At 52.2% G+C, this 14,835-nt stretch overlaps 1 protein-coding gene across 2 annotated transcripts in view; it reads left to right on the forward strand.

Moving 5' to 3' along the window:
- Window positions 1-9,422, forward strand: part of MSI1 (musashi RNA binding protein 1) — a 25,984-nt gene extending 16,562 nt beyond the window's left edge. The window contains exons 9-13 of one of the 2 annotated variants that reach the window (XM_017872129.1): window positions 590-646; window positions 4,491-4,559; window positions 5,681-5,868; window positions 6,375-6,437; window positions 9,217-9,422. In XM_017872129.1, coding sequence (XP_017727618.1) covers window positions 590-646; window positions 4,491-4,559; window positions 5,681-5,868; window positions 6,375-6,416 — 356 coding nt within the window. In that variant the 3' untranslated portion in view covers window positions 6,417-6,437; window positions 9,217-9,422. The remainder of the gene's footprint in view (window positions 1-589; window positions 647-4,490; window positions 4,560-5,680; window positions 5,869-6,374; window positions 6,438-9,216) is intronic. The other variant, XM_017872130.1, reaches the window with a different exon arrangement.
- Window positions 9,423-14,835: the final 5,413 nt, after the last annotated feature.

The raw sequence follows: 14,835 nt of genomic DNA on the forward strand, positions 1-14,835 counted from the left end.
GGGCGTGGTGGCTCGTGCCTGTAATCCCAGCACATTGGGAGGCCGAGGCGAGTGGATCATGAGGTCAGGAGATTGAGACCATCCCGGTTAACACGGTGAAACCCCGTCTCTACTAAAATACAAAACTAGCCGGGCGAGGTGGCGGCACCTGTAGTCCCAGCTACTCAGGAGGCTGAGGCAGGAGAATGGCATAAACCCGGGAGGCGGAGCTTGCAGTGAGCAGAGATAGCGCCACTGTACTCCACCCTGGGCGACAGAGCAAGACTCCGTCTCAAAAAAAAAAAAAAAAAAAAAAAAAAAAAAAAGAAAAGAAGGAAACAAACAACTGGAATCGTACCTCCAGCCTTGCCCTGTGCCCAGGGTATAGGTGGCAACTCTGCTCTGTCTCTCTCTCTCTCTCTCTCCTCTATGTCTGTCTTCTTGCCCTCCCCTGCCTTCTGGGAACTGTGCGCTCCCCCTCCCCAGCTCTTGGGTCCTGTGCATGGCCTGTCTCCTCACCCAGTGTCCCTGTCGGTGCATTTGTCCTCCCTGGGCCACGTCCAAGGGGCCTCCCCTGCTTCTTCCTAAGCTGTTTTACGTTTCATTTTAGAATTCCGTGTAGAGCGGACCCCTCTCCCGAGCGCCCCAGTCCTCCCCGAGCTTACAGGTCAGTCGCTCGGATTTTGTATACCTCTCAGGCCACATGGGGAGAAAGAGAAGGGGCCCAGGGAGCTTCCTGGGGAAAGCTAACGGGATCCTTTTCTCCTGCCCGCCAGCCCTCTGGCTGTGGGGACACAGCAGCCTGTGCCTGGGCACTGGCCAGTCTGGGCGGCTACATGGCCCTTAAGGGTGGGGCATAGGGCCAAGCCAAGCAGATGGAGGCAAAGTCACTCATTCATCCATTTGGCAAATATTTATCTAGCACCTTCCTTGTGCCAGCTCCATGGAGGCTCTGGGATCCCGCAGTGAACAAGCCAGGGTCTCAAACTGATTGCAAAGTGGGCCGGGTGGGGACGTCTGCACTCCGGCATGGGCATACCTGCCCTCGGTGCCAGCCAGCTCTTGCCGGGAGGGGATACAGACTCACTGTGCTCAGATCTCATGTTTTTCCAGAGATGCCAGAAACCTGGCTTTTGCTTTCGTATGAATTTGTCCATTATTTTTCAATGTTGGCAACAGATTCTAAATGTTGACAACACTGTGAGCCAAATGAAATATTGCCAAGGGCCGAATCCAGCCTTTTGGTGACTTCTGGACCAGTGGGGTGAAGGTGACAGGGGGCCGGTTCCCTGACTGGAACCTTCACTTGAGCCAGCCAGCTCAGCTGCAGGGCCGGCCTTGAGCCGAGGAGACTGCGAGCACATGGGGTGGGCTGCACGGGGTTTCTCTGTCCAACCTGCTTCTCCCCCACCCCACCCCCAGACTCTCCCCTCAACCTGGCCATGTGTGGAAGATGTGAGCATGGACCTTGCTTTAGATAAGACCTTCCTTCCAAGGAGTGCTCAGGGTTCCCCCAAAATAGGAGAGAGGAAGAGAAACCTGGAGTGAAGGAAGGGGTGGGAGGAGAACCCTAGAGATGCAAGTGACAGAGCCTCTTCCCTGAAAAGAGGGAGAGTTTGGCCAGTAGTTGTGGGGGTAGAAGGCTGGAAGGAGGTCCTTGTTACTCATTTAAGGACTATGTGTTCTGGGTCTGGTGGCTCATGCCTGTAATCCTAGCACTTTGAGAGGCCAAAGCAGGAGTATCCCTTGAAGCCAGGAGTTCAAGACTAGCCTGGGCAACATTGTGAAACCCCATCTCTACTAAAAAAAAAAAAAAAAAATTGAAAACTAGCCAGGTGTGGTGGTGGTGCATGGCTGTGGTCCCAGCTACTTGGGAGACTGAGGAAGGAGGATCGTATGAGCCCAAGAGGTGAAGGCTGCAGTGAGCCATGATTGCATCACTGCACTCCAGCCTGGGCAACAGAGCGCCATGTGTTAGGGACCTACTGTGCACAGGATGCTCTCCCAGACCCTGGGGACAGAGCAGGCATAAGACAGAGGCAGGCCCTGATCTCACAGAACTTGCAATTTAGAAAGGGGAGCAAATACTTATTATATAAATAAGTCATTCTTTACAGTGTGGTAAGGGCATGCTAGGGTTGACTCTTCTGACTTTATGGAAATGCCTAAATGAGCCAAACAACAGACCTCAGAGCCCAGTCCCTGGCCTTAAAGAAATGACAGAAGAAATGTCTCTAAAAAGATATCTTGGCAGGCAAGGGAGTAGGGTCAAGGATCAACAGTGCTTGGGCACCTGGGATCTGAACTTTTCTCTAACCTTGGAGAAAAGGAGATTTGGGTGGTTTTTTCATGCATTCAATAAATATTAATTGTACCAGACACCACTCCAGGCACTGGGGACACAACAGTGAATGAGACGGACAAGGTTCCTGCCTTCCTGGAACTGAAATTCCAGAGGAAGGAGACAGCAGTAAACAAGTAAACAGGCCAGGCATGGTGGCTCATGCGTGTAATCCCAGCACTTTGGGAGGCTATAGCAGGTGCATCACTTGAAGTCAGGAGTTCAAAACCAGCCTGGCCAACATGGTGAAACCCCGTCTCTACTAAAAATACAAAAAAATTAATTGGGCGTGGTAGTGCATGCCTGTAATCCCAGCACTTTGGGAACCTGAGGCAGGCAGATCACCTGAGGTCAGGAGTTTGAGACCAGCCTGGCCAACATGGTGAAACCCCCATCTCTACTAAAAATCAAAAAAAAAAAAAAAAAAATTAGCAGGCATGATGGTGCATGCCTGTAGTCCCAGCTACTTAGGAGACTGAGCCAGGAGAGTCACTTGAATCCAGGAGGCAGAGGTTGCAGTGAGCCGAGATCATGCCACTGCACACCAGACTGGGCAACAGAGCTAGACTCTGTCTAAAAAAAAATCAAGTAAAACAAGAAAGGCTTACCTGAGTATCCCCAAAGCAAATAAGATATTTTTGGGCTGGGTGCTGTGGCTCAGGCTTGTAATCCCAACACTTTGAGAGACCAACACAGGAGGAGTTGGGAGGCGAACACAGGAGGACAGCTTGAGGCCCAGACCAGCCTGGGCAACATACCAAGACCCTATATTTTATTTTATTTTATTTTATTTTTGAGATGAAGTTGTGCACTTGTTGCCCAGGCTGGAGTGCAATGGCACCATCTTGGCTCACCGCAACCTCTACCTTCCAGGTTCAAGCGATTCTCCTGTCTCAGCCTCCCAAGTAGCTAGGATTACAGGCATGAGCCACCACGCCCAGCTAATTTTTTTTTTTCCTGTTTTTTTTTTTAGTAGGGACAGGGTTTCTCCATGTTGGTCAGGCTGGACTTGAACTCCCGACCTCAGGTGATCCGCCTGCCTCGGCCTCCCAAAGTGCTGGGATCACAGGCATGAGCCACCGCACCTGGCCTTTCCAAGACCCTATCTTTACAAAAAAATTAATTAAAAAAATGTATTTTTGGAGGGTGAGAAGTTCCATAAGGAAATTAAAGCAGGGAAATGTGCTAAGGCATTAGGGTTAGGGACAAAGGGCCACCTGAGTGGGGGTATTCAGGGAAAACTTCTTAGAGGAGGTGGCATCTGAGTGAGAAGGAGCTCACGGTATGAAGTTTTTAGGAAAGATTCACAGTAGGAGGTGCTCACCTCTCAGCCCCGGGGAGCTCCAGGCTCAGGCCATTCAAGCCACTAGGTGTTTTAAGCAGAGGCCCTTTCTACTCCTTCAGCAGTTATTAAACACCTGCAGTGTACAAGGCAAGGTGCTAGGTGCTGCAGAGGTGAAGATGAAGGCAGACAGCAAACAAGGGGATAGGTGCCTGTGTCTGAAGAGATGATGGCAAACAAAGAGGCTGAGGGGATTTGGGGGAGGCAGTGGTCATTTCTGGGTGGTCAGGGAGGCACTTGGGGTGCTCTCAGGGGACAGGGGCAAGGGAGCAGGACAGGCAGCAGAGGGTGGGGTGCAAAGCTGTGGCTTCAGTGGGAGCCCAGCCCCAGCCTGACCCCTGGGGTGCTCTACCTGGGAGCAGCAGGCCTGAGGGCCTGTCCCATGTGTCATCTATCACTAGCTGTTGTGGGCTGTGAAGAAGGATGTGAACTCCCAGACACCTCTAGGCCAAGTGGCCCCTGTTTTGCCAAGGGCACCCTGGAGAAGGGGGCAGTTGTGGGCAACCTTCACAGCTGCTCAGGGTTGGGGGCCCCGCCTCCACCCTCCGTGAGCTTTGGGTTGTTGGAGCATGTGCCCCCAGTCCAGGGCAGAAATTGAGGCTCAGCTACTCACTGGGAAGCTGTGCTCTCTCCCACCTTTTTCCATCCATGCCACGAGTCAGGACACAGATGGTGTCCCAAGGTAGCCTTTTCTGCCTTGACCCTGGGGCTACATGGACCCCTGTGAGGTAAGGCCAGGCTGGAGAGGCTCTGGCTAGAAGGTAGGGACCTCCTTCACCCACCTCTGCCCCCACCGCCATGCTCATGTGCCCATCCCTTTCTTTTCAGCCATTCCTCTCACTGCCTACGGACCAATGGCGGCGGCAGCGGCGGCGGCGGCTGTGGTTCGAGGGACAGGTGAGCTCTTCTGGGGTGCAGGAAGAGAGATGAGGCAGCACAGGAAGCAGAGAAGTCCAAGGGAGGGGAGGTGGCCACTGCCACCCCTTTGCAGAGGGACACTTGTTCGTTTACTCAAGTATCAACTGATTACCTGCTCTGTGCTGGGTATCGTGCCAGCATGGGCGAGCCAGCCAGCAGCAAGACTGGCAGGGTCGGCTGGGCGAGGTGGCTCCTGCCTATAATCCTAGCACTTTGGGAGGCTGAGGTGGGCAGATCACCTGAGGTCAGGAGTTCCAGAGCAGCCTGGCCAACATGGTGAGACCCTGTCTCTACCAAAACTATAAAAATTAGCCGGGCGTGGTGGTGCACACCTGTAATCCCAGCTACTCGGGAGGCCAAGGCAGGAGAATCGCTTGAACCTGGGAGGTGGAGGTTGCAGTGAGCTGAGATCACGTCACCGCACTCCAGCCTGGGCAACAGAGTGAGACTCCATCTGTCTCAAAAGGGAAAAAAAAAAGACTGACAGGGTCTCTGCCTTCCAGGGCTTGCAGCCTGGTAGTGGCATCAGGTATTAAAAAGGCAATAATGCTGATGGCTGATGCTGCTGCACTAGGGGGTGTCCGGTACCAGAGAAGCTCCCAGCTGGGTCCTCTAGGAAAGGCCAGGGAAGCCTTCCAAGAGGAAGCGCCCCTTAACTTCGCATTCAAAGGCAAAGAGGAGGAAAAGTGTTTCTGGTTGAGGGAATAGCACATACAAAGGCTTGGAGGCCAGTGGGTGTGGAGAGTGCAGAAGTAGGGAGTGGAGAAAGGAGGCAGAAGGAGCCCGGGTACTGGGGAGACAATGGAAATTGCAAGTAGCAGAGGGACGCGGGTCAGGGTTTAGAACATGCATTCAGCTGCCAGGTGGGGTGAAGTTGGGAAGGGGCTCAGGAGAGGAGGCTGCTGAGTGGTCAGATGAGATGATGGGGGTCAGGGCTGGGGTGACTGGGTGGATGGGCGTGGGGAGATCTCCAGGAGGTGGGCCCACAGGACTTTCTGAAATGTGGGGGTCCAGGTCAGGGTGGGTGGGACAGGCTTGAGGGGTGCCGTGGGGTGGCAGAGAGCACCGGGGCTATCACCGTCTTCTTTCTGGGTTGCCAGGCTCTCACCCCTGGACGATGGCTCCCCCTCCAGGTTCGACTCCCAGCCGCACAGGGGGCTTCCTGGGGACCACCAGCCCCGGCCCCATGGCTGAGCTCTACGGGGCGGCCAACCAGGACTCGGGGGTCAGCAGTTACATCAGCGCCGCCAGCCCCGCCCCCAGCACCGGCTTCGGCCACAGTCTTGGGGTGAGTGGCCAGGCCTGGTGGCCTCCACCTCACCCCCCACACCTTGAGAGACCCCCAAGTTGGGGAAGGGAGAGACCTTCTTTGTCTTTGGGGGCAAAAGGAGGGTGAGGGAGGATGAATGGAAAAGAGTCACTAAGGAAGAACAGTGGGGGTTATCATTCATTCAGTGGACACTTAGCTATCGCCTCTGAATGCCAGGCATAGTGGGCTCTAGGTGAAAATGAGACACATGGCATCTCTGCTCGCATGGAGGTTCGATTCCAGCCCGGGGTGCCCTGGTTTTATCCAGGGTACTGGTTTGTGCAGATTCCCTGGCCCTTTGTTGGAGAATCTTTGAGCAGACCTGCAGTGGGGGGCCATCCGGGCAGGCAGACCTGCAGTGGGGGGCGATCCGGGCAGGTAGAGAGGGGTCTGCACCTCACCTCAGATGTCCTGCAGAGAGAGAAGGAGCCCCGATCTTCCTCTACTTTCCCAGGAATCTAGGAGTCAAACGCTTTCCTTTTCAGGGCCCTTTGATTGCCACAGCCTTCACCAATGGGTACCACTGAAGCAGGGGACGGTGGCAGGAGGTGAGGATGTGGGGGGGAGGTGGGGACAGGTGGTGGGGTGGCACTGGGGAAGCCTGTCCTGGGCCGTCGAATCTGGGACACAGACCCCATCCCTGCCCTCAAGAATCACAGTCCCAGGGGAGACAGATCTTTATACCAGCTGTGGTCAATAAACATGAAAAGCTGCTCACCCTACTCCATTGAAACAGAAATCAAAGCAACAGTAAGGCTTCACCTCCCACTATCAAGTTGGCAAAGATTATTATTATTGAGACAAGATTTCGTTCTGTCACCCAGACCTCCTGGGCTCAAGGGATTCTCCCACCTCAGACTCCTCCCAAGTAGCTGGGACTGCAGGCACACGCCACCATGCCTGGCTAATTTTTTTACTTTTTTTGTAGAGACAAGGTTTCACTGTGTTGCCCAGGCTAGTCTCAAATTCCTGGGCTCAAGGGATCCTCCTGCCCTGGTCTCCCAAAGTGCTGGGATTACAGGTGTGAGCCACCAGGGTAGGCCACAAAGATTTTTTAAGATCTTTTATTATTTTTTATTTTATTTTTTTAGATGGAGTCTCGCTCTGTCGCCCAGGCTGGAGTGCAGTGGCGCAGTCTTGGCTCACTGCAAACTCGTCCCCTGGGTTCAAGCAATTCTCATGTCTCAGCTTCCCGAGTAGCTGGGACTACAGGCATGCGCTACCATGCCTGGCTAATTTTGGTATTTTTTTGGTTTAGTAGAGGCAGGTTTTGCCATGTTGGCCAGGCTGGTCTCAAACTCCTGGCCTCAAGTGATCCATCTGCCTCGGCCTCCCAAAGTGCTGGGATTACAGGCGTGAGCCACCGTGCCTGGCCCTATTATTATTATTATTTTTAATAGAGATGGGGTCTCACTGTCACCCAGGCTGGAGTGCAGTGTGCAGTCACAGGTCGCCGCAGCCTGGAACTCCTAGGCTCAAGCCATCCTCCACCTCAGCCTCCCAAGTAGCTGGGACCACAGGAGCAAGCCACCATGCCTGGCTAAGATTTTTTAAAAATTTTTTTGTAGAGATGGGGGGGTCTCATTATGTGGCCCAGGTTGGTCTTGAACTCCTGGCTCAAACGATCCTCCTCTGCCTCGGCCTTCCAAAGTGCTGGGATTACAGGCATGAGCCACTGGGCCCAGCCACAAAGATTTTTTAAGATGAACACTGCCCAGCATTGATAAAGATACCGGAGAAACAAGTAAGTACAGTGGCTCAGGGGTTCCCGGCACAGTCTGGCAATGTTTGTCCCTGTTTCAAACATTCATGCCCTTACACCCAACAATTCCACTTCTAGGCATTTATTTTTAAAACTGCAAATAACTGAAATATCCATCAAAAGGAGAGTGGTTAAACAAATTAGTGTATGTGTATAGTGGTATAGTACACAGCTATCAAAACAGGATACCTTGACCAGGTGCGGTGGCTCACGCCTATAATCCCAGCACTTTCGGGGGCCGAGGCGGGCGGATCACCTGAGGTCAGGAGTTCTAGACCAGCCTGGCCAACATGGTAAAACCCCATCTCTACTAAAAATACAAAACTTGGCTGGTGTGGTGGTGTGCACCTGTAATCCCAGCTACTCGGGAGGCTGAGGGACAAGAATTGCTTGGACCAGAAAGCAAAGGCTGCAGTGTGCCGAGATCAGGCCACTGCACTCCAGCCTGGGCAACAGAGCAAGACTCCACCTCAACAAACAAACCAAAAAGCAACAGGATACCTTGACTTGTGGGACTGTGTACACGGCCATCACAGTGTCTATCCAGATGGCGGGAGACTGTGAGCCCATGATATTCTGTGCATTCACCCATTCATTTATGAGCCCTATTCCAGGAAAGAGGGATGAACAAGACGGACAAAGTCTTCTCTCATTTCACAGGACAAAAATCAAGTGAACATATGAGATAATTCCAGATTGTGCATCACAGGGCTATTTTAGATGTGGGGTTCAGAGAAGGTATCTCTGAGAAGGTGACATTTGAATAAATCCAGCCATTCAAAATCTGGGGAAAGAGCCATCCAACCAGGGAACAGAAAGTGCAAAGTCTGGCTGGGTGCAGTGGCTCACATTCGTAATCCCAGATCTTTAGGAGGCCAAGGCTGGAGGATGGCTTGAGACCAAGAGTTCAAGACCAGCCTGGGCAATATAGTGAATCCCCATCTCTGCTACAACAACAAAAATGAGCAGGGTGTGTTTGCCTTCCCCTGGTGTCCCAGATATTACCTGTAATCCCAGATTCTCAGGAGGCTGAGGCAGGAGGATTACTTGAGCCTAGGAGGTTGAGGCTGCAGTGAACTATGATCACTGCCACTGCACTCCAGCCTGGGCAACAGAGCTGGACCCTGTCTCTAAAAAAATAAGTAATAAGGCCGGGCGCAGTGGCTCAAGCCTGTAATCCCAGCACTTTGGGAGGCCAAGACGGGTGGATCACGAGGTCAGGAGATCGAGATCATCCTGGCTAACCCAGTGAAACCCCGTCTCTACTAAAAAATACAAAAAAACTAGCCGGGCGAGGTGGCGGGCGCCTGTAGTCCCAGCTACTCGGGAGGCTGAGGCAGGAGAATGGCTTAAACCCGGGAGGCGGAGCTTGCAGTGAGCTGAGATCCGGCCACTGCACTCCAGCCTGGGCGACAGAGCGCCAGACTCCGTCTCAAAAATAAATAAATAAATAAATAATAAATAAATAAGAAGAAAGTGGATAGTTAATGAACAAATCTGGGAGAGAACTGGGGAGGGCTGCGTGTGCCCCAGGAGCCCCCATAATCTCCCGGCTGTGTTCCCAGCGCCCCAGCCTGCAGCTGACTGAGGACCACGAGTGAGCCAGCGAGGGGGCGGGAGACCTCAGCCGCAGCCGCCGCCCCTCCCCGCAGCGACTCGGACCCGCTACTGCCTGCCCCCCACTCCCCGGGCCCGGCCCCTGCCCTGCTACCCCGACAGAGTCTGGCTCCCCTACTAACGTCCCCTCTTCGCCCTTGCCCCATCCCCACCCGCCCCTCTCCCGGCCCTGCTTTTATTTATTTTGGATTAGCCGGTTGCCCACCCCAGCCCTCGGGTCCCTCCCTCCCTGCCGCGCCCCCCAGGACCAGCCCCTCCCCAGAAGGCTTTTGGATTTGTGCATAGCTAGAGTGAAGGCGGAGGGAGCCTGCTACAGGCCGCAGCCCCAACCCCTGTTTTTTATTCTGATTTCCCCTCCTTTACTCTTTCCTTTTTTTTTTTNNGCCCTGCTACCCCCGACAGAGTCTGGCTCCCCTACTAACGTCCCCCTCTTCGCCCTTGCCCCCATCCCCACCCGCCCCTCTCCCGGCCCTGCTTTTATTTATTTTGGATTAGCCGGTTGCCCACCCCAGCCCTCTGGTCCCTCCCTCCCTGCCGCGCCCCCCAGGACCAGCCCCTCCCCAGAAGGCTTTTGGATTTGTGCATAGCTAGAGTGAAGGCGGAGGGAGCCTGCTACAGGCCGCAGCCCCAACCCCTGTTTTTTATTCTGATTTCCCCTCCTTTACTCTTTCCTTTTTTTTTTTCTTTTTTTTTTTTTAAGAAACCGTTTTTAAACTATTTCTAGGTTTGTGAATGTGAAGCCCCAGGCCGCAGGGGGCAAGGGGCCAGGTGCCCCCCACCAGCTGAGAACAAAGTGTCTATCTGGGTTGTGGGCCCCTGGCTGCCTCCTTCCAGCCCTGGAGAGGAGGGCAGGGCTGCAGGGAGGCCAGGCCGAGCCCCTGGAACCATCCCGTCCTGTATCATATGTAAATACTGTGAGGTGATGTGCCCACCCCTCTCTAAGGCCCCTCGGGGGTGAGGGGCTCCCCCCTCCCCTGTTTCTGTCCCCTCAGACACCGTTACTGTAAGCTTGCAGCCCTCAGCTGTGGCCACGGCAGGCCCGCTCTCTCAGGCCCTCTGGGTCAAGGCCTTGGTTGGACCTGCCCACCCCGAAAACCCAGTATGAGGGCAAAGGGCGCGGGAAGAGCAGGGCTTGCCCGGAGACACTGCTGGACGGGAATTAACTCTCCAAAGGTCTCCCCTGCCCCCTGCCTAGGTTGGGTCTTCATGGTTTCTGCTCAGTCTGTCCCCTCTTCCTCCTCGACCCCTGCAATGAGTGGGCACCAGGGGACGCTCTGGCAAGGGCAGACCCCAGGGGAAAGCAAAGGGCGTCTCAGGGAACCCCCACATTTTCTCACTGAAGTTTCCCACCAGGATGACCCCACAGCCAGAGTCCCTTGGGAGCCCCTCACCCCAGAGCCCCTTCCAAGGAAAAGAGATGTTCAGGGCATTGGACCTTCATGAACAGTGGCCTGGCTGGTGTGGCAGGGCCAAGGCCCACCCACTGCCATCCCCCTTCTGTGTGTCCCTATCCCCCAGTTCTGAGGCCCAGGGCCTGAGCTCTCTTCCCCAGCATCGCCCCCACCCGGAAACCCCGCCTTTGGAGAGTTAATTGTCTGTGTGAGGTGCTTAACCTACCAGCCCTGAGAACACAAAGCAATAATCTTTGTTACTGAGATGCGCGGCTGTTCGTGTTTTGGTTTTTTTTTTTTTTTTTAATGTTTCCTAATAAAAGAGAAGCTGCATTTTTTTGGTTTTTATTTTTAATTTTCTACACGTTTGAGCTGAGTCCTGAGACACTTAGCTTCCCTCTCCCCGATCTCCGTACCCTTCCACCCCACTGGGCCCAACCATGGGCTCAGGACCCTGGAATTCCGTTTTCTGATTTGTTTGGGGATTTTTTTTTTTTTTTTTAAGATGTTACATGGTGTTTCGAAGCCAGCAAGTTACCACCCTCCGGTGTCTCTTCTCTCCACATCTGTAACTTCTTTTTCCAGGTTTTATTTTCAGTTTTAAATTCCTAATAAATTATTTGAAAACGTTGCTGGGCTTGTGAGTGTCTTATGTCTCTGTGCGTTAAGGGATACCTCATTTTCCTGCTGTAGGGATGGCAGGACTCACCTCCATCCTCTTAGCGTCCTGGCAGGATCCAAGAATTAAATTGACACAAGATAGATGAATAGGGCCAGTCATGGTGGCTCATGCCTATAATCCCAGCACTGTGGGAGGCAGAGGTGGGCAGATCACTTGAGGTCAGGAGTTCGAGACCAGCCTGGCCAACATGGCGAAACCCCATCTCTATTAAAAATACAAAAATTAGCCGAGCGTGGGGGTGGGCGCCTGTAGTCCCAGCGACTTAGGAGGCTGAGGCAGGAAAGTCGCTTGAACCCGGGAGGTGGAGGCTGCAGTGAGCCACGACTATGCCTTTGCACTCCAGCCTGGGTGAGGGTGAGACTCTGTCTCAAAAAAAAAAAAAAAAAAAGAACAGGAGAAAAGCATATATATTTACTTATCAAAAGTTGTGCGTGGCATGGGAGCCTCCATAAAGAAATGAAGGCAGTGTGGTGGCTCATACCTGTAATCCCAATAGTTTGGGAGGCTGAGGCAAAAGGAGTGCTTGAGACCAGAGGTTCAAGACCAGCCTGGGCAACATAGCGAGACTTTCATCTATACAAAATATTAAATTATTTAGGCATGGTGGCACAAGCCTGTGGTCTCAGCTACTCAGGGGACAGAGGTGGGAAGATTGCTTGAGCCCTGGGAGTTGCAGGCTGCAGTGAGCCGTGTTCTTGACACTGCATTCCAGCCTGGAGGACAGAGCAAGATGTTCTCACTCTCAAAAAGAGAGAGAGAGAGAGAAATGAAGACCTAAAGAAGCAATTAGAGTTACTTATATACTGGATTGGACAAAGGATAGTAAATTATTAAAAAGCCACTCAACTATGTTGGAGAAACTTAAAAGATAATAGCTATTTTGGGCCAGGCATGGTGGCTCACGCCTGTAATCTCAGCACTTTAGGAGGCCAAGGCGGGTGGATCGCCTGAGCTCAGGAGTTCGAAACCACCCTGGGCAACATGGTGAAACCCCATCTCTACTAAAATACAAAAAATTTGCTGGGTATGGTGGCACGCACCTGTAGTCCCAGCTACTCGGGAGGCTGAGGGACAAGAATGAGCCCGGAAGGCAGATGTTGCAGTGAGCCAGGGTCACGCCACTGCATGCCAGCCTGGGTGACAGAGTGAGACTCTGTCTCAAAGAAGAAGAAGAAAAAAAAAGCTATTTTGGCTGGGCACAGTGGCTCACAACGGTAATCAAAGCACTTTGGGAGGCTGAGGCAGGCGGATCCCTTGAGTCCAGGAGTTCGAGACCTGCTTGGGTGATATGGTAAAACCCCATCTCTACAAAAAAAATACAAAAATTAGCCGATGGATGGTGGTGCAGGCCTGTAGTCTCAGCTACTTGGGAGGCTGAGATGGGACGATTGCTTGAGCCAGGGAGACAGAGGCTGCAGTGAGCTGAGATGGCACCACTGGACTCCAGCCTGGGTGACAGAGCAAGACCCTGTCTCAAAAAAAATTTTTTTAAGTTACTTTAACAAGGGTCTGCACCGAGTAAAGAATTATCTCGGTGCCAGCTTCTCCCCTTTGAAGATAAGGATGTTACCTTTCCTTCCAGCACCGGCTGGGGGTCTTTCACTCAGAAATTTCATCATCTTCTGCTTTTTTTTTTTTTTTTTTTTTTTTGAGGCGGAGTCTCGCTCTGTCGCACCGGACTGGAGTGCAGTGGCCAGATCTCAGCTCACTGAAGCTCCGGCCTCCCGGGTTTACGCCATTCTCCTGCCTCAGCCCCCGAGTAGCTGGGACTACAGGCGCCCACACCTCGCCGCTAGTTTTTTTGTATTTTAGTAGGAGGGGTTTCAACCGTGTTTAGCCCAGGATGGTCTTGATTTCCTGACCTCGTGTCCGCCCGTCTCGGCTCCCAAAAATGCTGGTTACAGGCTGAGCCACCGCATCCCGGCCAGTCGTCTTCTGCTTTAAGAACAGCACAAAGGTGAGAGTGATCAGTCTTGTTCTTGCTGTTTTCCAATGCCTTTAGCTTAAATAAGTCAGTGTGGATATTTTTAAATACTCTCTGACTTCTCCCTCCTGCTTCCTCCTGGGGAACGTCTTTACTTTCCACTTGACTCAGAGCCTTAGATTGACAATGAGTTATACCACTTCTACTCATTTGCTGGGATTTACCAGGTGTGCACCACCAGACCCAGTCCCTATCAGACAGATATTGTATGCCAGTGTTCACAGCGCAGCAGTATTCATGATAGCCAAAAGGTAGAAACAAACCCAAAAGTCATCGATGGATAAATGGATACATACAAATGGGTTCTTATCCATTACAATGGCTATTTAGTCAGCCTTAAAAAGGAAGGAAATTGGGCTGGGTTGGCTGTGGCTCATGCCTAGTAAATCTCAGCACTTTGGGAGGACCAAAGCAGGTGGATCATCTGAAGTCAGCATTCAAGACCAGCCTGTGCCAACCTGGTGAAACCTTGGTCTCTACTCCAAAATACAAAAATTAGGTCAGAGGTGGTGGTGGGCACCTGTAATCCCAAGGCACTTGGGAGGCTGGAGGCAGAGGGAATCATTTGAACCCAGGAGGTGGAAGGTTGCAGTGAGCAGATAGTGCCAGGCACGTCCAACCTGCCAGCCCCGCCGCCTGCTGCGACAGAGCAAGGACTCTGTCTCAAAAAAAAAAAAAAAAAAAAAAAAAAAAAAAAAAAAAAGGAAGGAAATCTGGCATATGCTATTAACATGGATGAACCTGAGGACCATCAGGTTTACATTGTGTTATGTGAAATAACACTGTGGATGAAATACTATACAATTCCACTTACTATGAAGTACTGAGATTAGTCAAATTCATAGAACAAAAAGTAGAATGGTGGTTACCAGGGCTAGGGCAAGGGAGAAAGGAGAGTTGTTTAATGGGTGAAGTTTCTCAGATTTGGCAAGATGAAAAAGGTTAGCAGGTCGAATATACTGAACACTACTGAACTGCCTTATTCAAATATGGTGTAAGATGGTAAACTTTATGTTTTTTTACCAGAATAAAAAATCCTTAAAGTTTGAAATGCATACAGAAATGCTTATGAATTAAAATGACTTGAGAGCTATGGATTAGCTTTAAAATAGCCAATAAAAAGGAAGTATGTGAGTATTATGGTTTGCTCTGTGTCCCCACCCAAATCTCATCTGGAATTGTAATCCCCAGGGAGGACCTGGTGGGAGGTGATGGATCATGGGGGTGGTTCCCCGCCATTGCTGTTTTCTCATGAGGAGTGAGTCCTCACAAGACCAGTGGTAAAAGTAGCGACTCTTCGGCCGGGCAGGTGGCTCCACGCTTGTAATCCCACGGCACTTTGGGGTGAGGCCGAGCGGGCGGATCCGATGGTCAGGAGATCGAGGGACACGGTGAAACCCCGTCTCCACTAAAAATACAAAAAATTAGCTTGTAGTTCCCAGCTACTCAGGAGGCTGAGGCAGGGAGAATGCTGTGAACCGGGGAGTCGGAGACTTGCAGTGAGCGAGGT

Source organism: Rhinopithecus bieti, unplaced genomic scaffold (assembly GCF_001698545.2).
Source record: "Rhinopithecus bieti isolate Rb0 unplaced genomic scaffold, ASM169854v2 scaffold_6776, whole genome shotgun sequence".
Taxonomy (NCBI): domain Eukaryota; kingdom Metazoa; phylum Chordata; class Mammalia; order Primates; family Cercopithecidae; genus Rhinopithecus; species Rhinopithecus bieti.